Source organism: Nesoenas mayeri (genome assembly GCF_963082525.1).
Source record: "Nesoenas mayeri genome assembly, chromosome: 9".
NCBI lineage: Eukaryota > Metazoa > Chordata > Aves > Columbiformes > Columbidae > Nesoenas > Nesoenas mayeri.
This window is the reverse complement of record NC_137557.1, coordinates 4,832,220-4,851,248: the sequence shown is the minus strand read 5'-3', so window position 1 is coordinate 4,851,248 and position 19,029 is coordinate 4,832,220. Positions and strand designations below refer to the sequence as shown.

Below are 19,029 nucleotides of genomic sequence, written 5' to 3'. Positions count from 1 at the left end.
CATAAGTTCAACTAAAAAGTGTTTTCCAGCCCTGAGAATTGTCTCTGACAGACTTGTAACAGAGAATGAAACAATAAGTTTGTATTTGTGTAGTTCCACTTAAAAAAAGACTAACTCAATATCAGTGTTAAAAGTATCTGCATGGTGGGGAGAAAGATACATTTGCTGCAATAGATCTTTTTAGTCACGCTTTCTTATGGAAATCAAAATGCATTTTCAATATGAGATAGTAGATGGGGAAAATGTACTTATTGTTAGTATTTTGTAGGAGGTAAGGTAAACTCTGGCTTTGAGAAAAAGAATGTTTTAAAATTCTACAGTTTGTATTTGGCAGTTTGTGCTTGTATATACAAGGTTGAAATTGTTGTAGTTCTAATAAATCAATGGTAACAGGGGCCATCAGACTCCCCTGCTCATGACCAGTTCATCCAGCACATGAACCCGCATGATCGTCCTGCTGAGTGTCAGCCCTTTCATGTCAGGCAGAGCCCACCTTTGTGTGTTCGCACCAGAGTTTCCTAACTCTTTGTTAGGTTTTAAAGTGTGACAGTACAGTGAAATGTCAGAATTTTTCTCAGCCTTTCAACCCATGAAAAGTTTCACTGAGTTTAGGAAACTGTGTAAGGTTACTAAGAGGTGTATGCATTTCCGAACCCAAAGTTTTTGCTGTTTTTTTTTATGTTCTCTATGCCAGTTCAACCCCTACTGTGGTCAGTCTATGGTTGTACCTAAGTACAGAATAAGTGAAATGTATTTTAAACAGTTATCTTAGGAATTACTACTGTAGGCTGAGGGGCTATTAAAATCAGAAGGTTGGATATTCATTTTGTGGGAAATGATGGGGATACTTGGATGCTTTGGACCCAACTGAATCCCCAGGCATGCACACTGATCTCAGTGCAGGGAAGTCTGGAATGAGTTTGCTCCAGGGAATTGTCAGTGTTGCACAATATTTCTAACAGTATAGGAATATATGGGGAAAGTGTTTATCCAGGTGGCAGCAAACTGCTGAACTTTACCTTGAAGCCTGAGTGATGTTTCCTAACCCAGGTTCTGCAGAGCACTTCCTGCTAGTGAATGCAACTGCATCTATTCATTCATACTCGGAGAATGGTCCTTCCAGCCCATCATGTCTGCAGCCTCTTCTGAAGAGTTTTGTCTGCTGATCCTTGCTGCTCTGTGGTGTGAACAGTCAACATCAAATTAGTGGATGACACAGGTATTGTAGTACTAGTAACATACCATTGCAGCCAGCTGAAGACTTCTCAGCTGTGTAGGCAAGACTGAATTTTGCTGCCTCAGTTGTAAGGGGTCAGAACTGGGTTGAAGTCAGAGGATGGAAGGAAGGGACACAACAGGATGGAGAGAGCTGTGGAGGGCATGGTTTGATGTAGCTGTCTGAGAAAGATGATGGCAGTGAAGCTGGGACTGGAGCAGCCACTCTTCCCCTTCCCTCATTTGGCAGCAGCTCTTGGCTCATTTATTCTGGGTCAGCACGGCCCAAGAACAAGTCACCTGGAACTGGCAAAGTCAGTAATGGGGCAATAAGCGTTTTTTCACCCCCAGCAATTTCTTGGCCCATGCAACCACCTGCAACAAATGGAGCCAAGCAGGAGAAGCCCCCAAAAGCTGCTGCAGGCAGTGGCAGTTGTGCAGAAAGGGGAAACAGAGCAGTGGAAGGTGCATGCTAAGGAAAGGGAGAATGAATAGTGTGGCAGAGGTTCAGTCTCCTCCTCCCACAGAGAGAACAGTGGCTTCACTGGGTGCAAGCAAAGCTGGGAAGGGAGCTGCCTTAGAAGCAAACAAGGCTCATGGTGTTCCTGCGTGCTACAGGACTCAGAATATTACAAATCCCTATCAGATAAATATCCCAAATCATTAAATTCTATATAAAGATTGGGCCAAGTGCCTCCCTGCTATAGCTCCAGTGATTGTATGACAGAAAGGATGGGTTTACTCCTGTGTGTTTAGATATACTGTATTATTTTAGCCAGATGCTTGGGGTTTTGTTTTCCTTTAATGAATAATAAGTGCCATCCAAAACAGAGTAGCTACTTTGTTTGGGTCTCATTGAAAGAGACACTACTAAAGGGAGAGGAAATCCCCAAAATGATACTTGGTGATTAAGTACATAGAATATAGGATTTCAGTGTTTGCAAATCCTTTTTTTCAAATGAACTTGTGGCACTAATCCTCTAATGGCATTATTTCTTTGGAATATATGCTGGATTAAGGAGTCACAATGAGGCAAAGTACGAAAATCCACATTAATCTCTCACCGGTGGATGCTGTGTGGGTTGCAACTTTTAACTGTTTTGTTCCAAAATTGGTTCTGTTCCTAACCTTGCCCCAGGTCTACACCAAGGGAAGAGCAGATATAAACAAGTGTGATGCTGAGCAGTCGGCAGATGGTCACAAACCTTTTAACTGGATAGAAAGGGGAAGGCATTTATTATTTTTAAACTCCAAAAGCTAAGCTTGCCCTGTGCTGTCCATGACATGCTGCAAGAAGCAGATGCGCGGGTCTAGTAGGCAAGAGCAGGACACATATTTGGAATTATCCCATGGAGAAGACAGTGAGCGATGCAGCAAGTCATGCTGCAGGGCCCAGTCTAGCATTTAACAGAGTGTTACGGAATAAACTTCCTTACCACAGGGGCATGGCTGGGCTTGGTTGTCGTGATACATCACAGGTTTATGGCACGGCATATGCTATTGCAAAGTAACGCTGATGTTTTCAGCACAGTGCAGCTGCCTTACTCTAGTTACCCTGCTTGCTTTGGGATAACACTTCTATTCTGTCTTCCCATATAGCCACTGTGAATAAAGGCAAAGATTTGCCTTCTAGGAGGAAAAAACACTAGATCACTGCAAAACTACATTTCCTTTCTCCCTGGATTACAAGGATGCTGTCATGGAGCCATGAGGTATTTGCACTATCATTCAACAGCCTAAAGTGGTGAAAGAATTTCTGAATGGGCAACAGATCACCTAACACACTGATGTCAGGGCATTTGAGTTAGCCCAGCCTAACCACTGTAATCGGTGCTTAATGTGCTTAAGGATTTCTGAAGTTCCAGGGACCGGAGATCATCAGATATTCCCATTCCACCTTCCCATTGAACTGCAGCAGGCATCAAGTGTTTTGGGCCAGCAGAGCCTGGCATGTGTTCACAAACACAGGTTATCTTGTCTCTGTTTCATCTCTGTCCACTCCATTGTTAAGCACAACAAGTGGAAAAGAGCTGTTGAATTCCATGAGTTCTTTACCAACAGCTGAGATGCATGAACATGCGAAGTGAATTAGAGCACAGATCTCTCCCAGTGGGTAGAGGTCTGAAGTGAGATGGCCATTTCAGAAAATGGGACAGAACAGCCACTCCTCCTAGTGCTAGAAAACTCTAAAACCAACTTGGAGATCCTTTCTGTTTGGGAACAGAAATGTGACCTCCATTCCTGCAGGGAAAGCTGGCTCATCACAGTGGTTTTGTGCATTTTCTCCTACTGTAAATGTTTCCCAGAGTGGTACTTCTCAGGGGCTGGAGGATTTTCCTGATATTCACTTTAAGTTTTCCTCTCTTAATCTTACCTTGTTGGCTCACAGCAGCACCCCGTGCCTCATTCCACCCTGCCTGAATCATTTGTATGTTGACATGGTGAGTCAACCCTGTCCTCACAGTGGGTGTCTGCTCAGCTGCTTCCAAAGGAGTCGTTAGTTTTATTGACCAGCTTTATCATTCCCCACCAAAAACACTCCAGTTTGCATATGTCTTTAGTGTATACATATTGGTGGATAGCCCATTGTATTTAAGGACGTGTCAATTATATCGCAACAGGTGCAGACAACAAAGGTGAGCAGGAAATGATAAGGCAAATGGAGAGCTTGTCATGTGAGGTGAGATAAGAGTTTGGTTGGTTTAGCCTACAAACGTGAAGACCTCATACGTTAAAAAGCATCATCAAAACTAAAAAGATTCAGGGTAAGTGGCTGTGAGCATATTTAACTTAGAAATTGCAACCTTTGCCATCATGGAAACACGTACGAGGACAGACAGACAAAAATAAGTATAGTGGAGTTTTTATATAGATATATATACCCAATGTATCAAATAATTACATCATAATGTTGTATCATGCTGTTGCCTACAAGCAGATTGTACAGATGATGTGGTAGGACCTCTCCTCTCATATCTCCTCTTGCCCTAGAATGAACAGGAGTGCACTAGTCCTCTGTATTCCCTTTTCTTACCAAACTGCAACATCCTGCTGACAGCATGGCTTTGCTCAGCCTCCCACAGTATTTCTGACCAGTATGGACGAAAGGGGTGGGAAAACAAAAAGCTTTTCTTCAGGTAGTCCTGTAACTTGATCTACAAGGTGACTCAGCCTCTTGTAACACCAGCTGTTTTGGGACGTGCAGTGGTTATTGTGCAGAATTGAAGTCTGTGCTGCCACTTCCTGATTTCTGCTTTGTGAGTGATCTAAGCTGGGACATGATCAGAGCACTTAAACGGACTTTTCAACCTCCCTCAGAAAAGAGAGGCCAGGGACAGCAGGCTGACGTCGGGACACAGTGCAGGGGAACAAAGGCATCGGGAAAGAGCCTACAAACCGCTTGTGCGGACTCACTGCTCTCAGACTGATGAAGATAGAAACTCTTGAAAGAAAAGTACAGGGAAAGTCCTGTTAGGGGAAAAAAGTGAGGTTTTGTTTGCATGCCATGGCTTACTGCTCCTGCAAGCCCTGAAAGTGCTGTACAGGGTGAAACAGATTCTCGAGTGTACCAATGGAAGAGACAGGTATGTTGCTTTGTTTCAAATAACAAAAACACAGCCAGGTTAACTGGCATTGCTTTACAGCTCAGTGAATGTGCATGTACAGATATATACATTGTTTTGTATAATTTTTGTATTCATAAGAAATACAGCTGTGACAGGCTATTAAGAGCAAGACTAAACAATGCATCAGCTTTTTGTAGTTGTAAGTGCTCTGCCCTTGAACACTTGTATTGGGGCAGATAACTTCCTACACAATAAGAAAATTTACATAAATATATAGATAGATACATCAGTATATATATATCTCTACATTTATATATATACACACAAAAAAAAGTATATGTAATAAAAACTACATTTGTTTTATTTTGGCATTTTTCCCCCGACCTGACTCTCACTATAATAATACAAAAACTGTCTTTGAAATTCATAGGGCTCCTGATACTTCTTCACGTGTTTCTCTGTTTTGGAAAGCTGATGCCTGTGACATTACATATAACATAATTATTAAAATGATTGAGTTAATGTGCTCTATGGATGATGGAGAATTGTGCAGTGAGTTCTGTGTAGGGTTCTGTGCTGAGGAAAAGGGAATCTGTGTGAGCACAAAAATCCATTCCTGAGCTCTGGTGTATTAAGTATTGAGGTCTGAGCACAGGTCATTCCCCCTCTAGTAGTACTTGATACCTTCTCTGCATAGTCCTAACAAAGCAAAAGTCGATATTTGTCTGTTTATTTTTTATGACTGATTGCACAGTTAAAAGCACATGTATGGGGGAGAATGCTAGATTTAAAACAGAATTTTAAAAGATCATTAAATTAATGTTTAGGGAAAAATGAAGCAGCTTCAGAATCACCAGATGATGCTATAGTATGAACAGCAATAAGGAAAGAATGTGTATAAATTATTATAAAGTTAACTTTAATTTACCTTTGAGATAGCTGCTGAAACTGAGGTCACTGTGGTACTGAACTGTTCTAACAAACTGTCTAGAGAGCTTGGAGGGAACTGGAGGAAATTCTCAGTGCATCTGCCATTATGAAAGAGAGTAAGCAAGAAAAAAACGTTACTAAAACTAATTCCTTCTATGTCTGCTGACCTCCTAAAAGATGACATTAAGAGCTGCCAGGATAAGCATGAAGAGAACACACCGAAGAGTTCCCCATTTGACTTTGTTATAAAACAGTTCCAAGGGAAGAGGTCTTCTTCTGGAAAAAGGAAAGAGCAGCCTTCAGCCATCAAAGAATTCTTCAGGGGCTTTGACTTTGGGAAATCCGAAGGCAAGGACAGAAGGGAAATTGAAAAAACAGAAATAAACAACTCTGGAGATGATGATCAGAGTGAGAAGCAAGATCTCTCTGCAGAAGGTAATGCTGGTACGATGATGAAATACATGTGCATGTGTGTGTTTTTTAATTTCATAGAAAATCAGTTGCTTTTCTTGCTAGCCAAAATGCTGTAATTTGCTGCCTATAGTTTATCCTTTAGCCAGGATTTGCTTCTGATTGGAATATTGTCAAGGACTGGGATCCATGTTGCTGAGGAGGGATAAAGCTTTTGGGTGACCTCTCTCTTGATCTCCAATGTGAGAGGTCAGTGCTGGAGTCAGCTCGTTAGTTGCAGAGCTTATTTGGTTTGAAAGCCAAGCTTTGAGCAGTAGCTTGGCTTGTTGTGTTTAAGATCGGTCTCTGTCTGCCCTGCTGCTAAAGTGATCTGAAGACAACAAGAGCAGATGTTTCCTGCCACTTGACACTGGTGAGGGGGAGGGGAGGCAATGGAAGTTCATGATGATGTTGTTTTGTGCACACTAGCATACTTTTTACATTCACACCAGAGAAGATGAGGCTGTTTTTAAAAAGGAGCTGGAAGAGGAGGCTTAGATCCCTATCATTGGGTAGGTTTGAGGAAACAAATAGAGAACAGGTACTGACAGCTTGAGTGTTATTCTGTGTAATTTTTTGGCTGTTTTATTTCCAACTATAGGCATTAGATGAAATTACTGACTTGTTGAAGGGTTTAGCAATAAATGTAAGTGCAATTTTCCTTGCTGCACAAACTGTGTCGAAGAAGAGGGTAAGTAGGAGCTGCTTTGCAAAGCCGATAAAAGCAGGAACTGCCTTACACAGACAATATTTGAAATGAGCACAGGGTGTCCTGGAAGAAGCAGCAGTTTCACCACACAATTGCGGGGCCACTGATCAGGAACAGACTGTATCACAGCAGTGTGGCTACAGGGCAGGCACACAGAGGTGCTTATATGACTTGTGCATCCAGAGTAGCTGTAGTTCAGAGTTTTGCATGAATTTCATGTCCTTGTGGTGGTGCAAGCATCTAAAGTCACTGGCATAAGGTAGCATGGAGATGAGCAACAGGAGATTTTTTCTCATTTGGTAGTTTTGTAGTGATCTGATCTATAGTGAAATTACCACTCAGGTTATTGGTCCACATTGATAAAAAATAGAGCCCAGTTTACTGACAGATTTAGCTTGTTTGCTAAAGTCTTCACCTGACAGCAACTGACAGGTTTTATACATTGTGTTAGTAGCAGAGATAACCAGGATCCCATTTCTTTGTTACTCAGATGAACCTCCACGTCTCGTTTCTGAAGAAGAGTCACCATCTGGTAAGGAGAGATTTAACCAGTTCATGGAGAAACTGGGAAAGAAACCCAACACCAAGAATCTGGATCTGAATAATTGTGCATTAAGTGCAGCAGATGTAATAGAGCTGGGTAAATATGCATTATATTCAACTACATAGATCATATTTCTTTAATTCTTATTTACCTATTTGATTATTCGCTCTGTGTTAAGAGGTATTGACATCCAGGGTCCGCAGATAATATTTCAGTAGAATGCTCTTTTTCTCTTTTTTCTCCAGCTTCTTTACTGCCATTTCTCCCAGAGCTGGAAGAGATCAGCCTGTCCTGGAATGGTTGTATTGGTGGAACTTTGAAATCTCTCACTGTTCAGCTCCATCATGTGAACCTGTTAAAAGTCCTTCGACTTAACAACTGCAGGCTGACAGCTGAGGATGTTACCTTCTTAGGTACAGGATTTCACACCCATTTACTTGCAGACAGCTTGGGTCTAATGTAATCCAGCTCATCTCTTCCTGCATCCTACTCCTGCTGCTTCCATGCTGCACCATGTAAACTCCTGCTGCAAAACAGGAGAAAGAGCTTTGGCTTATGAGTGACCTTGTCTATTTGAATGGCTCTACCAAGTCCATCCCTCAGGGGATGAAGCTTTCCCCTTCTGAAGGGAACAGAATTCAGCCCTAATTGCAGGAAAACCTGTTTTCAATTTGGATTAGAATTTTTTTTCTCGATTTGATGTCTAATGGCAGACGGAAGAACTGAAACAGAGTCAGTTATAATAAGGTCATCTTAGGTCTTCATGCTGTAGGACAGATGCAGTGCTCATTAAAAAAAAATTGATGATCTGAAGTCTTGAGACTTAAAACCAGGAGTGTTGCCTCAGAGCTTTATGATTTGTTTCTGTAAGTCTGGCAAAAGCTTATTCTTCTGCTTACTACTTTGTTTGGAGTGCCTGCAACCCTGCTTTCTGCAAAGCGTGAGATTTATAGATTTTATAGGTGGTGTTATGCGCTCAGGTTCTGATGATGAGTCACCTCTGGGCCTGGAGTTTACTCAGGGGTGGGTCTGTAATGTGTATCTGAAAGAAGAGCAAACTCGATCAACTAGGAACTATGTTATAAAAAAAACTACTGCTTATTTTGCAAGTTCTAAAAACCAGTCTGAGTTATAAAGCTGGGTTTTATGTCATTCATGTCAAGGCTTTTTCCAAGAAAGACTCAGAACTAAAATGACACATATGATGGTAGCTTAAAGGTGGGTCATGCTATCTGTTGGGGAGGGAAAATGCATCTTTACAAAAGCTGATGAAAATATTTGTTCTCTTTCTGATGAGGGTAAAAATCTGTGTTTGATCCTCTGTCAGATTTTTTTCAAATGTATTTCATTCTTTTTCAAACCCTTTTCTCTTTTTTTCTTTTTTCTTTTTTTCTTGAGTTTTATTGGTTGTATTTCCAATTGATTTATTCTGCATGGTTCTTCTGTGTTGTTTCCTTCCCCCTTCTGGCCTGGCCTCTGCTGAGACAGACACAAAACTGAACATAGAACTTGAATTTCCAGTCAAAACGTGATGCCCATGACATGTGGAATAGCAACATTCAATTTGCATTGATTTTTGCCTGTGATTTTGAAAACATGGTACATATTTAGGCCAATATTGCCTGTTTGACTGCATCCACATCTATCTGTGGAGATGTGGCTACTTCTGGACTCAGCACATTCTGCTTAGAAAGCAGTGTCTCATATATAAGTGTAATATCAACTTCTGCAATATGATTGCTCAGAGCTGTGATTGTGAGAGGTGATAGGAAACCATTCCTGGAGTTTAGTCCTTTATTTATCTTCTGGGTAGAAAACGTGCCAGGAATACTTGTCCCCATATCAAACAGAAATGGACTGTGCTGCAGAGGCAAAACCACTTCTTACTGTAGACCATTGCTTTTCTTCATTGCTCAGTCTTCAAGACTGAGGCAATAATTTAAAATAAAAATTAAGATATATCCTTTTCTCTCAAACCTGGATGTTCACTCACAACAACAGAAATAATTATTTTTCTATTTTAAATCTTTTTGTGAAAAATTAATAATGAAAACACACAGACATGGAAGGGCTTTATTATTAAAATCCAGTTCTCAGTTATTAGGTTGGTGACAAGACTTTAGATCTAAAATTTGTGTATGACACTTGGAAATTGTGTTTGTATGTGGTCAGATTAATTTACCTTTCTTGGGAATATACATCTGCCTTCCTCCTCCATGAAGGAAGTTAGGAGCTGGATTTTGTAGTGGGATGTTAGTATTATGAAGAAGCACTAACACAGTTCATGTTGGCAGGTGCATCAAATCTGGAGAAGGCTGATTTTTCTGAATGTAATCAAAATCTGTGCCATCTGCCTTGAAATCATGGGAAAGTTAGTTTGGATTGAACCAATGCTCACCTTGATTCTTTATGAAGCGAGTCAGAAATACCTGTCAGAAATGAAACTTTTAAGTTTCAGAAATAGCCATGAGAGAACTTATTTCATCCCCTCCAAAATGACCTGTGGACACAGTACAGAGGACGTTGGAAGTTTGAAAAATAAAACAGAGCAGATATGGGACAGTAAATTCAGGCTTGTCACTTGTATTGATTTCCCTACAGACTAGACTTTCTGGGTCCTGGCACAGGTCTACAATGCTGACTGAGAAGTCTGTGTGCTGTGACAGTGCCTTGTGATCTATATTGATCCTTAGACAAGGTGAGAATTTATACAACATTGCTGCAGTAGCAACAATTCACGGCATATGCCAATTTTCCTGGCAAGCCATTAAAAATATAATAATTTGAGGATTCAGTGGCTAAACTTTCCTCTTTTATGTGTTCCAAACCTATGGTTTTGTCTTACACTAAAACTGATACCCAGAATGCATCATCTTAGGCTTTTGTTACAGGAGAAGCATTTGAAGTTGTTCCTCAACTTGAAGAACTGGATTTATCATGGAACAGTAACATAGGTGGAAAACTCTCACTCCTGACAAAAAAACTCCAGAAAGGATGCAAGTTAAAACTTCTGAAAATCACAGACTGTAACCTGACGGCAAAGGATGGAGAATCCCTAGGTATGTGTATCCACATAGCTGGACTGGGACTGGCTTCATAAAAATGCAACTTGTTTGACTTAGATTATGGCCATATTGATCTGAATGTTAGTGGAAAGTTAATTTATTTCAGGCTCTGCATTATGAGAATTTTTACCACACAGTATTGGGATTTAGTGCACTTTCTTCCAAAGAAAATTATTGTTCTCTCTAATCACATGAGGTAGGGTTAGGGAGAATAGCTCCATCTAAACCACAGCCTGGCTGCCTCAGTGATTCAGGGTTGCTGGATCCTTTGAGACCTTGAGCAAGTCATCTGTGCCAGAATTTCCAACACTGATTGCTTGAAGTTAAACAACTGAATATGTACTTAGCCATGGGATGGGAAAGAAGGCCTGAGAGATGGGAATTTAGGCTGAGCTGGCAAACACTGAGCAACCCTCCCCTCTTTCCTCTCACCATAGCTTAATCCTGTGGGGCCTTTTGATCTGATTCTGGGTTTTAAAATACATTTTCTCCCTAAAGAGAAGCCCCGGTGCTCACATCTCTGTAGCAGGTAATGTACCATATGTGATATGCAGTCCTATATATATTAATTAGAAATTTTTATTTCTCTTTGTATTCCTGCTTTTTATCCCCCTATATTTTTTCCTACTGTCCTTGTATCATGCCTCCCCCATTTTTTTCATATAGATATTTCATTGCTTTTCATGTTTCCTACCCAGTCTTTGTTTTGCTGTATTTTTCAGGTAGAACAGGAACTTAGTAAGTCTAAACCACACATAGGCAAACCCAGCCTACCTCTTCCTGTTTGTCATGGTGCTATACTTTTCTAGGGTTCATCTGTATATATCCCGAACAGTTACCAACTCTGGTTTTATTTTCTTTTTTTTTCCCAGCTGAAATTCTAAATGCGATCCCAAACCTTGAAGTATTAGATCTCTCTATCAACAAACACATCGGCAGCAGCATGAAGGTTATCGCTCAGGATCTGAAAAATGTGCCAGGCTTGAAAGAGTTAAACTTGCACATGTGTGGATTAAAGCAAGACAGCCTCCAGGGCTTAGGTTAGACTTCATGTTCAGAAAGACTTTCATTCTGAATAAATTGTACATCTGAAAATCATTTAAGAAAGGCAATGAGGTGGGGTTTTGCTGATGCTTTGGCAGTATTAATGGGCAATCGGTATTTGCTGTTGGAGGATTGATAAGACTACAGAGACTTTCAGCAGGAACAACATTTCTCTGTCCTGAGCTCAAGCATGTGAAAGTCGGTGGGGGGAGTCACCCTCCACACCATTTGTCTGAGACACATCTTGGGGTAGATTACTGGCTCTCTGGCCAAGCTTCCTCTCTCCCCAGACAGAACAAAGACAAGGGCACAGACAGACTAGCTAACTTTTAATGACTTAATCCTACTCTCAGAAGAGAATTCAAATTTACCATTATCACTTAATGAGTGTCCAGTGAAGCCCATATGAAATGGGCTTGTTATCTGTGTCTCTCCCTAGTGGAGGTCTTATCCATAAAACAAAACAACTGGCACTGATTAGCACATTCAGTGGTAATTTCAGCAAAAGGCTGAGGATTGGCTGGATGTGGGGGATGAGCTGGCCTCATCTTCACCTGCTCTTTTGGAGAAGGATGGAGTTGCATGGATGGGGAAGCTTTACAGTTCCTGTGTGTCTGCTGTGATTATACACTGAAGCTTAGTCTGAGAGCTTTGCATGCAATATCTTGGGCAAACTTTGAGTTTAAAGTAAATAAACGCTAAAGCCATGACCTGAGCTGTTGTAGCAGCCAGTGACCAGCATGTTCCCTTTTCCGTTTCAGACACTGCTTTACAGCACCTTGCCGAGCTAAGAAAATTAGACATATCGGGTAACAAAGAGATTGGCGGTGGCTTTAAGGACTCAACAGTTCATTTGGCCAGCTTGAAAAATCTCGAAGTCCTTGATCTCCACCAGTGCTGTGTAACAGAAGAGGACATGACTGTTTTGTGTAAGGACATGTTGAGGAAATCCATTAAGAATGTAGATTTTTGACTTCTGAAAATATCTCAAAGGTGTTAAGATGTTCTGCCTGGCTTAATCTAGCAGAGCTTGGTTCGTTTTCATGGGGCAGTTCTGGCAGTGCGGTGTGGACGATAGCTTTCTCAATCAATATGGAATGTTTTTTTGCTGTATCAAAGGAAATCTCATAGTGTCTGATCCCCTGTGGAGCTAAGGACCGTGATGCAGAAGCATGATGGGAATGTAGGAACTGCCACCAAACATTTCTTTTTTTTGATAACCAGTAATTTTAGAAGTATCCAGGGACAGTTCCCCTGCTGGGATAAATTGGTATGGATCCAAGGTATGTATGTGCATGTAACTATCTAAAATTCCCCTAGTGAGCTTTAAGTTGAGAGTGATGTTAGGAGACCTGGCATTGCTGCTGCTGTGTGCTTTATAGAAAAGCTGAAGACTGCAGTCTCCAGATTGAATTGATCCATCTCGTAAATAGTGTTAGGAAGAAAAAGACATTTCCCATTCTATCAGTGAGGCAGTTTATTTTCCTATGTGCTTGATCATTACTTTTTGACATTGGTTCTTATTCTTTAGAACAACAACAAAAAAATCCTATGAATCAAAGCCTGTATTGTCCACATCTTATTTTCCATGATAACTATAATTTGAAAAGCTGTTGATGAAGCATTGGGAAGTATTAACTATTAAAAATACCAGTCATTATTTATTTTTAATTTATTGACCAATAGAGAATAATATTACTAATATAAAGGGGTTTCAGTTAGTGAAGACATTTGGAAATAACCTCCATCTCATTTAATGTTAAATTCCCTACTTCACCTAGAAAATTTCAACAGGAAGCTGTGTTCTGACAACCTTCCACTCAGTATGTAATACCTAATTTCTTAAACATTCCTACTGAAAATGACAAGGCTCTTTATGGTCTGAAACATTGCTCACCATAAATTTGAGTGTCAAAACTTGGCCTTCACATTTGGATTGATTTATAAAGAAAAGAAATGATGTCAGGCAAATATAAAACTTACATATTTTTTCTGGATCGGTGACTGTCTAATAAATATTTCATGTTTTCACAGCCCAGGTGATACCTTTACTCTCCAGTCTTCAAGAACTGAATTTATCCTCAAATAAAAATGTCGGAGTCTCATCTTATACTCTTCTGGGCAGGCTCAGATTTTTACCAAAGTTGAAATCCGTGGCCATCAGCAATTGTGGTTTAGGTGAAGAGTCATTTTCATCACTAGGTAGGAATGTGGTTGTGGGGTTTTTTTTGTGTGTCTATTTTCTATGTGTCCTTGTGGGACAAAGCACTTCATTCTCCTTTGGCTGAACTCCAAAGGTCATGGTTACATTATACCACAGGTCACGAGTGAAAAAGCCTGTAATGAAACTAGTGCTTCATGGTTCCTGGTTACAAGGGACGACCATTGTATGGTTTCCCCTGTCACACCCAACTGGTTGAAGTGCTTTTAGTCCTTTGTCTGCGAGTGAGCTTATGCATACTGCCTAATTTTGGAAGAGAAAGCAAAACATGCTTTCATATCATCCTATAATTACAGTTTGGTTGTAATACTACATTTTCAGTTTAGTGGGATAAAGTTTTTGCTGAATATTTTTCACTTAGTGAAAAACAGGTGAAGGTTTCAGTAGAAAGTTTCTGGTGTAGAGTTAAGCATGGGGCAATGGAGGATCTGGGGCAATGACTGTAGCAGGGGAAGAGATATTCCACAGCCTTGAAGAGAAGTCCAGTCTAACACAGGATATGTAAATTCACCTCTCTTTGCCTACTTGTTGCAAATCTCAGTGGATTAGTGGCTACACTGTCCCTTTGATAGGTGTTCCATATGGCACATGACATCCAAGTACGGGGGGATCTGTCAGTTACTGTGTATTGTGCAATTATGATATATTTTGTACTGTTTACTAGTGATATTAAAACCTATAGTAAAACTAGACTGCCTTCAGCAGAAGCAATAGGAAGCTAAACTGGTCTAAGGTCCCTGCAGGAAAAGAACTATATTTAAGTCATTACAATTATGTACGTGTGACATCACGGAAAGCGGTGTTGTCAGAAGATACAGACCATTTCACCTTGCATGGTGAGTTCACAGCAAAAAAAAAAAAAGCCATATTTAAATTGATATAAAATGGCTTTAAAATAAGTTTTTATATTAAATTGTCTTCAGTGGGAGAAGGCCAAGCCAATAACATAAACAGAGGAGAAACTCCTCCACAGAATCCTTGAAGATTCTATAGGCAGGTGCTTCTTATCTTCCATAAAGAGCACAGGAAATATTTTTGTCTGACTTTTATTAGGGTAAAAGAAGTAATTCCAAGTGCAAGCAGGCAGCCTGATAGGGCCTATTTACAGGTGAACTGTGTGTGAGATGTCTGAGGCCATGTTGTTTTCTCTTAGTAAGCAGAAGTTGCTGGTCTTAATCTTTTCAGCTGAGGCCGCCCTTCACCTTCCTGAACTGGAGATATTAGACCTTTCTTGGAATAAGTGCGTTGGTGGGAACCTAAAGCTGCTTTGGGAAGCACTAAAGCTTGCAACAGAGATTCAAGTGTTAAGACTGAGCAGCTGTAACTTGGTGGCTGAAGATTTGGCACTTTTAAGTACGTATTTACTAGCAGTCGAGGAGCCAGGGCATTTAGACCACAATTCAGAAGGGACTTGTTCCATGGGCTGAGCACGTTTTTGCATAAATCAAATTAAAAGATGGAAAATACAGCAGCATTTTTCCCATAAAGGGTTTTCATTTTGCTGAAGACTGTGTGTCCTATACATGCACAGTGCAAAAGCTGAAAAGGATAAAAACGCCAAGAATCTTTGAGCAGTTTTATCTATTAATACAAGAACACAGCACTTAGAAAATGTAGCTTTTGCATCTGTGTTTTATATTAGACATTTAAAGCTCTGAGGAGTTTAATTTTGCTTGGTTACTGGTTTGGGGTTCAGTAATTTATGGGAAATGTATGTGCTGACAGCCAGTAATACAGGCACTACCAGCTCTGTCCATTAGGTGTGTTTTTGGAGTCACACTATTATGGGAGAGTTAAAACAGAAATGTTTTAGCCTACCTTTCAGGAGCTGCTGAGAAATACTAGAAAATGAGAACCCAATGAAAGAATAACATCTAGGATCCTTAAACTTGTTTATTTTATAATAATTCTTATGATTCTGTGGGCCTGACCCGTGGGTTTTGAGTGTCTAAGACAGCAATGGCTGGGTAACAGCTATTAAGGCCCAGTAATCTGAAGGCTGGTGAGATGAAGTGTGAATGTTTTTTGACTTTACAAATGCCACCCTTGGTGGATGTCTGCTTTGCCAACCATACATTAAGGATTCTGGTTCCCATTAGGGTATATTAGGCCCATTAGGCCTACAGTGAGAGCTGGCTGTTGTAATCGTGCAACCTCATCTATTTTTGCTTTCCTCTTTCGATATCCCCCCGTAGAGCTTGTCCGCCTATTTCAGTTGGCACTTGAGAACCTTCTTCCAACTGACTCAAAGGTTTTCAGGTTGCCATACAATTTTAACCTGACACTTCTGTTCATTTTGAATTGCCAGTGTTTAAAATGCTGTATGTTCCTTCAGCTGCGCTAGTACAGTCTTTACGAGGTCACCAACAAGTGATTTTATGTTGCCGAAGAGTTGAATCTTGCTGTTTGGCTGCTGAAAAGCCCTACATAAAATTGTATTAAAATACTGCTACTTTTACTTACAAGCTTTTAAAGCAATTGCCAGGATGGATTAGTTGTGTTTGTGTCTGTCATTTCTTGCAGCGTTACTGATGCAGGACGGCCATCTAGCCAGATTACGGAAGCTGGATTTGAGTTATAATAACAACATCTCTGACGAAGGTTGGGTTGTTTTCTGTCAAGGCTTAGCAGTATTCAAAGAACTCTCAGAGCTGGACATCAGTCTTCGCCCGTCGTCCTGCCGCGACTGTGGGATGTGGTTCAGTGAGTTGTTAGCGGCCCTGACAAAGCTGCCTGCCCTGGCAGAGCTGGGGATGCAAAGATGGGTCCTTTCAGAATCACAGCGAAAACGACTGGAAAACTTTAATGAAGACAACAAAAGAAACATTCGTTTTGACTGTTGATGGAGGCTGAATGTTTCTGAAAGGCCTTTCACAAGCAGGACACAAACCAAGTATTGTGTGTCTCTGACTTAGAAGACTGCCCTGGTTTTTAGTAATCTTGTCTCAGGAGAGCTCTTGAAATACTTTGACAATTATAGAAAACTGTTATTTAACTTAATTTCTGCATGTATAGATCATTGCATTTAATAACATTTTTTCAGCTTCTCTGGGCCATGCTTACACTACAATACAAGCTTAACCTTTGTGTTGTGAATACTGTAATGATTCCTGTCCAAAGAGTGATGGTGATTTCAGATGGACATGCTGTGGGTTTGCGAGGAAGGGAAGTGCCTGTGGTGGGTGCTAATGCAGGTGGGTGGGCAGGGTGAATGTGTATATAAGGAAAACGCCTCTAACGTGAAAATACTTGAAACCTCTGTGTTTTAAATTTTAGTTTCTTCTCTCCCAAAACTTTTGCCTCTTCATGAGTTCATTAAATCTATGGATTTGTGAGGTTTGGAAAGCATCCAAACAACTCAGTCCAGCAAGGAAAATACAGAAGGGGCTGTTCTACCTCTGCTCTGGCCCTTAATGGCATCTCATAGCGCAGATGAGTCCTGCTTACAGAATCAGCATAAAATCAAGGTAAGAAACAGTTGACTTGTGTCTTTGCAGGTCTCAGGGGCAAGGGAAGTGGTGCAGTAGGTTAAATCATAGATATGTCCAGCTACCTTAACCAGGATTTTGGGCACAGAGCAATCCATAAGCATTCTAGATGACGCTATGCAAATACTTCAGGATACTTCAGGGATGCTCCTTTTCATCCTGAGCTGTTTCAGCCTTACCCAGACTGTGCTTTCTGGACAGACCGTTTTATGATATACAGCATAAACCCAAACTTCCAGATCTAAGACTCTGATCTAGAGCATGTGAAAGCCAGTGGGAGTCCCCGCAGTGCCTTCATGCTTCCTGCATTCAGGATTAATCCATTAATCTTCACACTACCTTGTGACATCCTCACCCTGAAGATGAAGGAAATAAGCAAAGACTATTATTCAAAGCCACAGGGCGACTTCTAGCTAAGAGCAGAGCACCCTGCTCTGTGCCCAAGACTTGTTAGAAAAAGCACCAACTTGGGATATGTGTCTCCTCCTTTTTTTTTTTTGTTTGATAACCTCTTATTTGGCGTTTTATTGTGTTTGCTTAATACAGAGCCAAATTCTGGCATAGTCACTTGTGTCATGAAGCATGTTAACCCATATGTGAGCTCAAAGACTGCTGTGGGATTATTCATTGGTAAGGTATTTTAGGAAGTAAAGGCATTAGATCTGCCCACTGAGTGAGTCTTAGAGAAATCCTGAGGCAGCTTGAGGGATAAAGTGCTGCTCAATTAGCCCTGAGTGTATCTACATGCTACAGCAACCTCCTGGAGGAGAGGCACAATGGCATCATTCAGTTGCACTTTCCTCACTTTCCAGGACCTCACTCAGCAAGTTCTGCCATGCAGGTGCAGATCAACATTCAGCCTTCAGTCTGGGTAACCCTTCCAACATGAGCTTCTGGCTGATCAGGGGCTACAACCATCAGCTGACCATGCTGTGCTGATACCTCTTGATCATTTAATTCATGATTTCATGTGAGGGTCTCTATGGATTTCCCGGTTTCAATTGAAAAGTGCACTTGGCTGCCCCAGCTCTGAGAAATGTGATGAACTGGAGTGTCTTGGCCAGCAGTCACAGGGAATTGCTGCAGTGTGGGATCAGTTATTTTCTACAGAGTTCTTCAACCTCTGAAATGAAGCAAAGAGCCCCTGTTTCATACAGGGATAACAAGAGAGACTTTCAAGGAGTGACTCAAGAGTTATTCTAATGTGGAAGTACCATCATCTCTGTTTAACAGCAGAACACCAATCTCTTCATCACTCGCCTTCCTGTGACTCTGCCTTTGGTCCAACTGGGAAATTAATCCTTTAACTGTTCTGTGAGAATCTCTGTGAATCAGTCCTTTCTCATTTGGACCTCTCTCTAATTCAGCAAAGTAGCTAGGCCATGTTTAATGTCTGGTATCTGTTGTAATCTTACTGACTGAACTGGATTTCAGTGTTGGAGTTTTTCTTTGTCATATAGTAATAGTTGGGTTTCTTCTCAGCTCCAGAGCGTATTATGGACTCACTGTTGGCAACCTCTCCATTTGCTGCTGATCCCTTTCTCAGTCATTTGCCCTCTGGTTCCGTCATACCTGTTGTGCCACTAAAAACCTTTTATTAAATCCCTCTACTAAATGTCATGTTTATCTGCCAATCTTCCCAAAAAGCTCTTACTTCCAGTGATTGCCTCCTTCTTAGTCTCTGAATCATCCCTTGTCTCTGTTCCTCTTTGTCTTCACTTAAAGTGAAAAAAAATTTTGTAAGACACCTCCAAACAATCGAAAAGCATCAGTCATGTAGTAGAATGGAAAACCAAA

General features: G+C 40.8%; 1 protein-coding gene across 1 annotated transcript; it reads left to right on the top strand.

Annotated features, from left to right (window-relative positions):
• Positions 1 to 4,561: 4,561 nt before the first annotated feature.
• LRRC31 (leucine rich repeat containing 31) lies at positions 4,562 to 16,792 on the top strand. The gene is made up of 10 exons (XM_080349737.1): positions 4,562 to 4,799; positions 5,889 to 6,146; positions 7,361 to 7,510; positions 7,660 to 7,827; positions 10,306 to 10,473; positions 11,352 to 11,519; positions 12,285 to 12,452; positions 13,558 to 13,725; positions 14,930 to 15,097; positions 16,268 to 16,792. The coding sequence occupies exons 1-10, from the start codon at positions 4,787 to 4,789 to the stop codon at positions 16,585 to 16,587; spliced, it is 1,749 nt and encodes a 582-aa protein (XP_080205863.1). The 5' UTR covers positions 4,562 to 4,786; the 3' UTR covers positions 16,588 to 16,792.
• Positions 16,793 to 19,029: the final 2,237 nt, after the last annotated feature.

What these genes read in the sequence shown, in the direction of transcription:
- LRRC31 (XM_080349737.1), top strand. An exon ending in GCAAGATCTCTCTGCAGAAG is followed by an intron (nt 6,147 to 7,360) that starts GTAATGCTGGTA and finishes TTTGTTACTCAG; the next exon opens with ATGAACCTCCACGTCTCGTT. An exon ending in AGAGTCATTTTCATCACTAG is followed by an intron (nt 13,726 to 14,929) that starts GTAGGAATGTGG and finishes TAATCTTTTCAG; the next exon opens with CTGAGGCCGCCCTTCACCTT.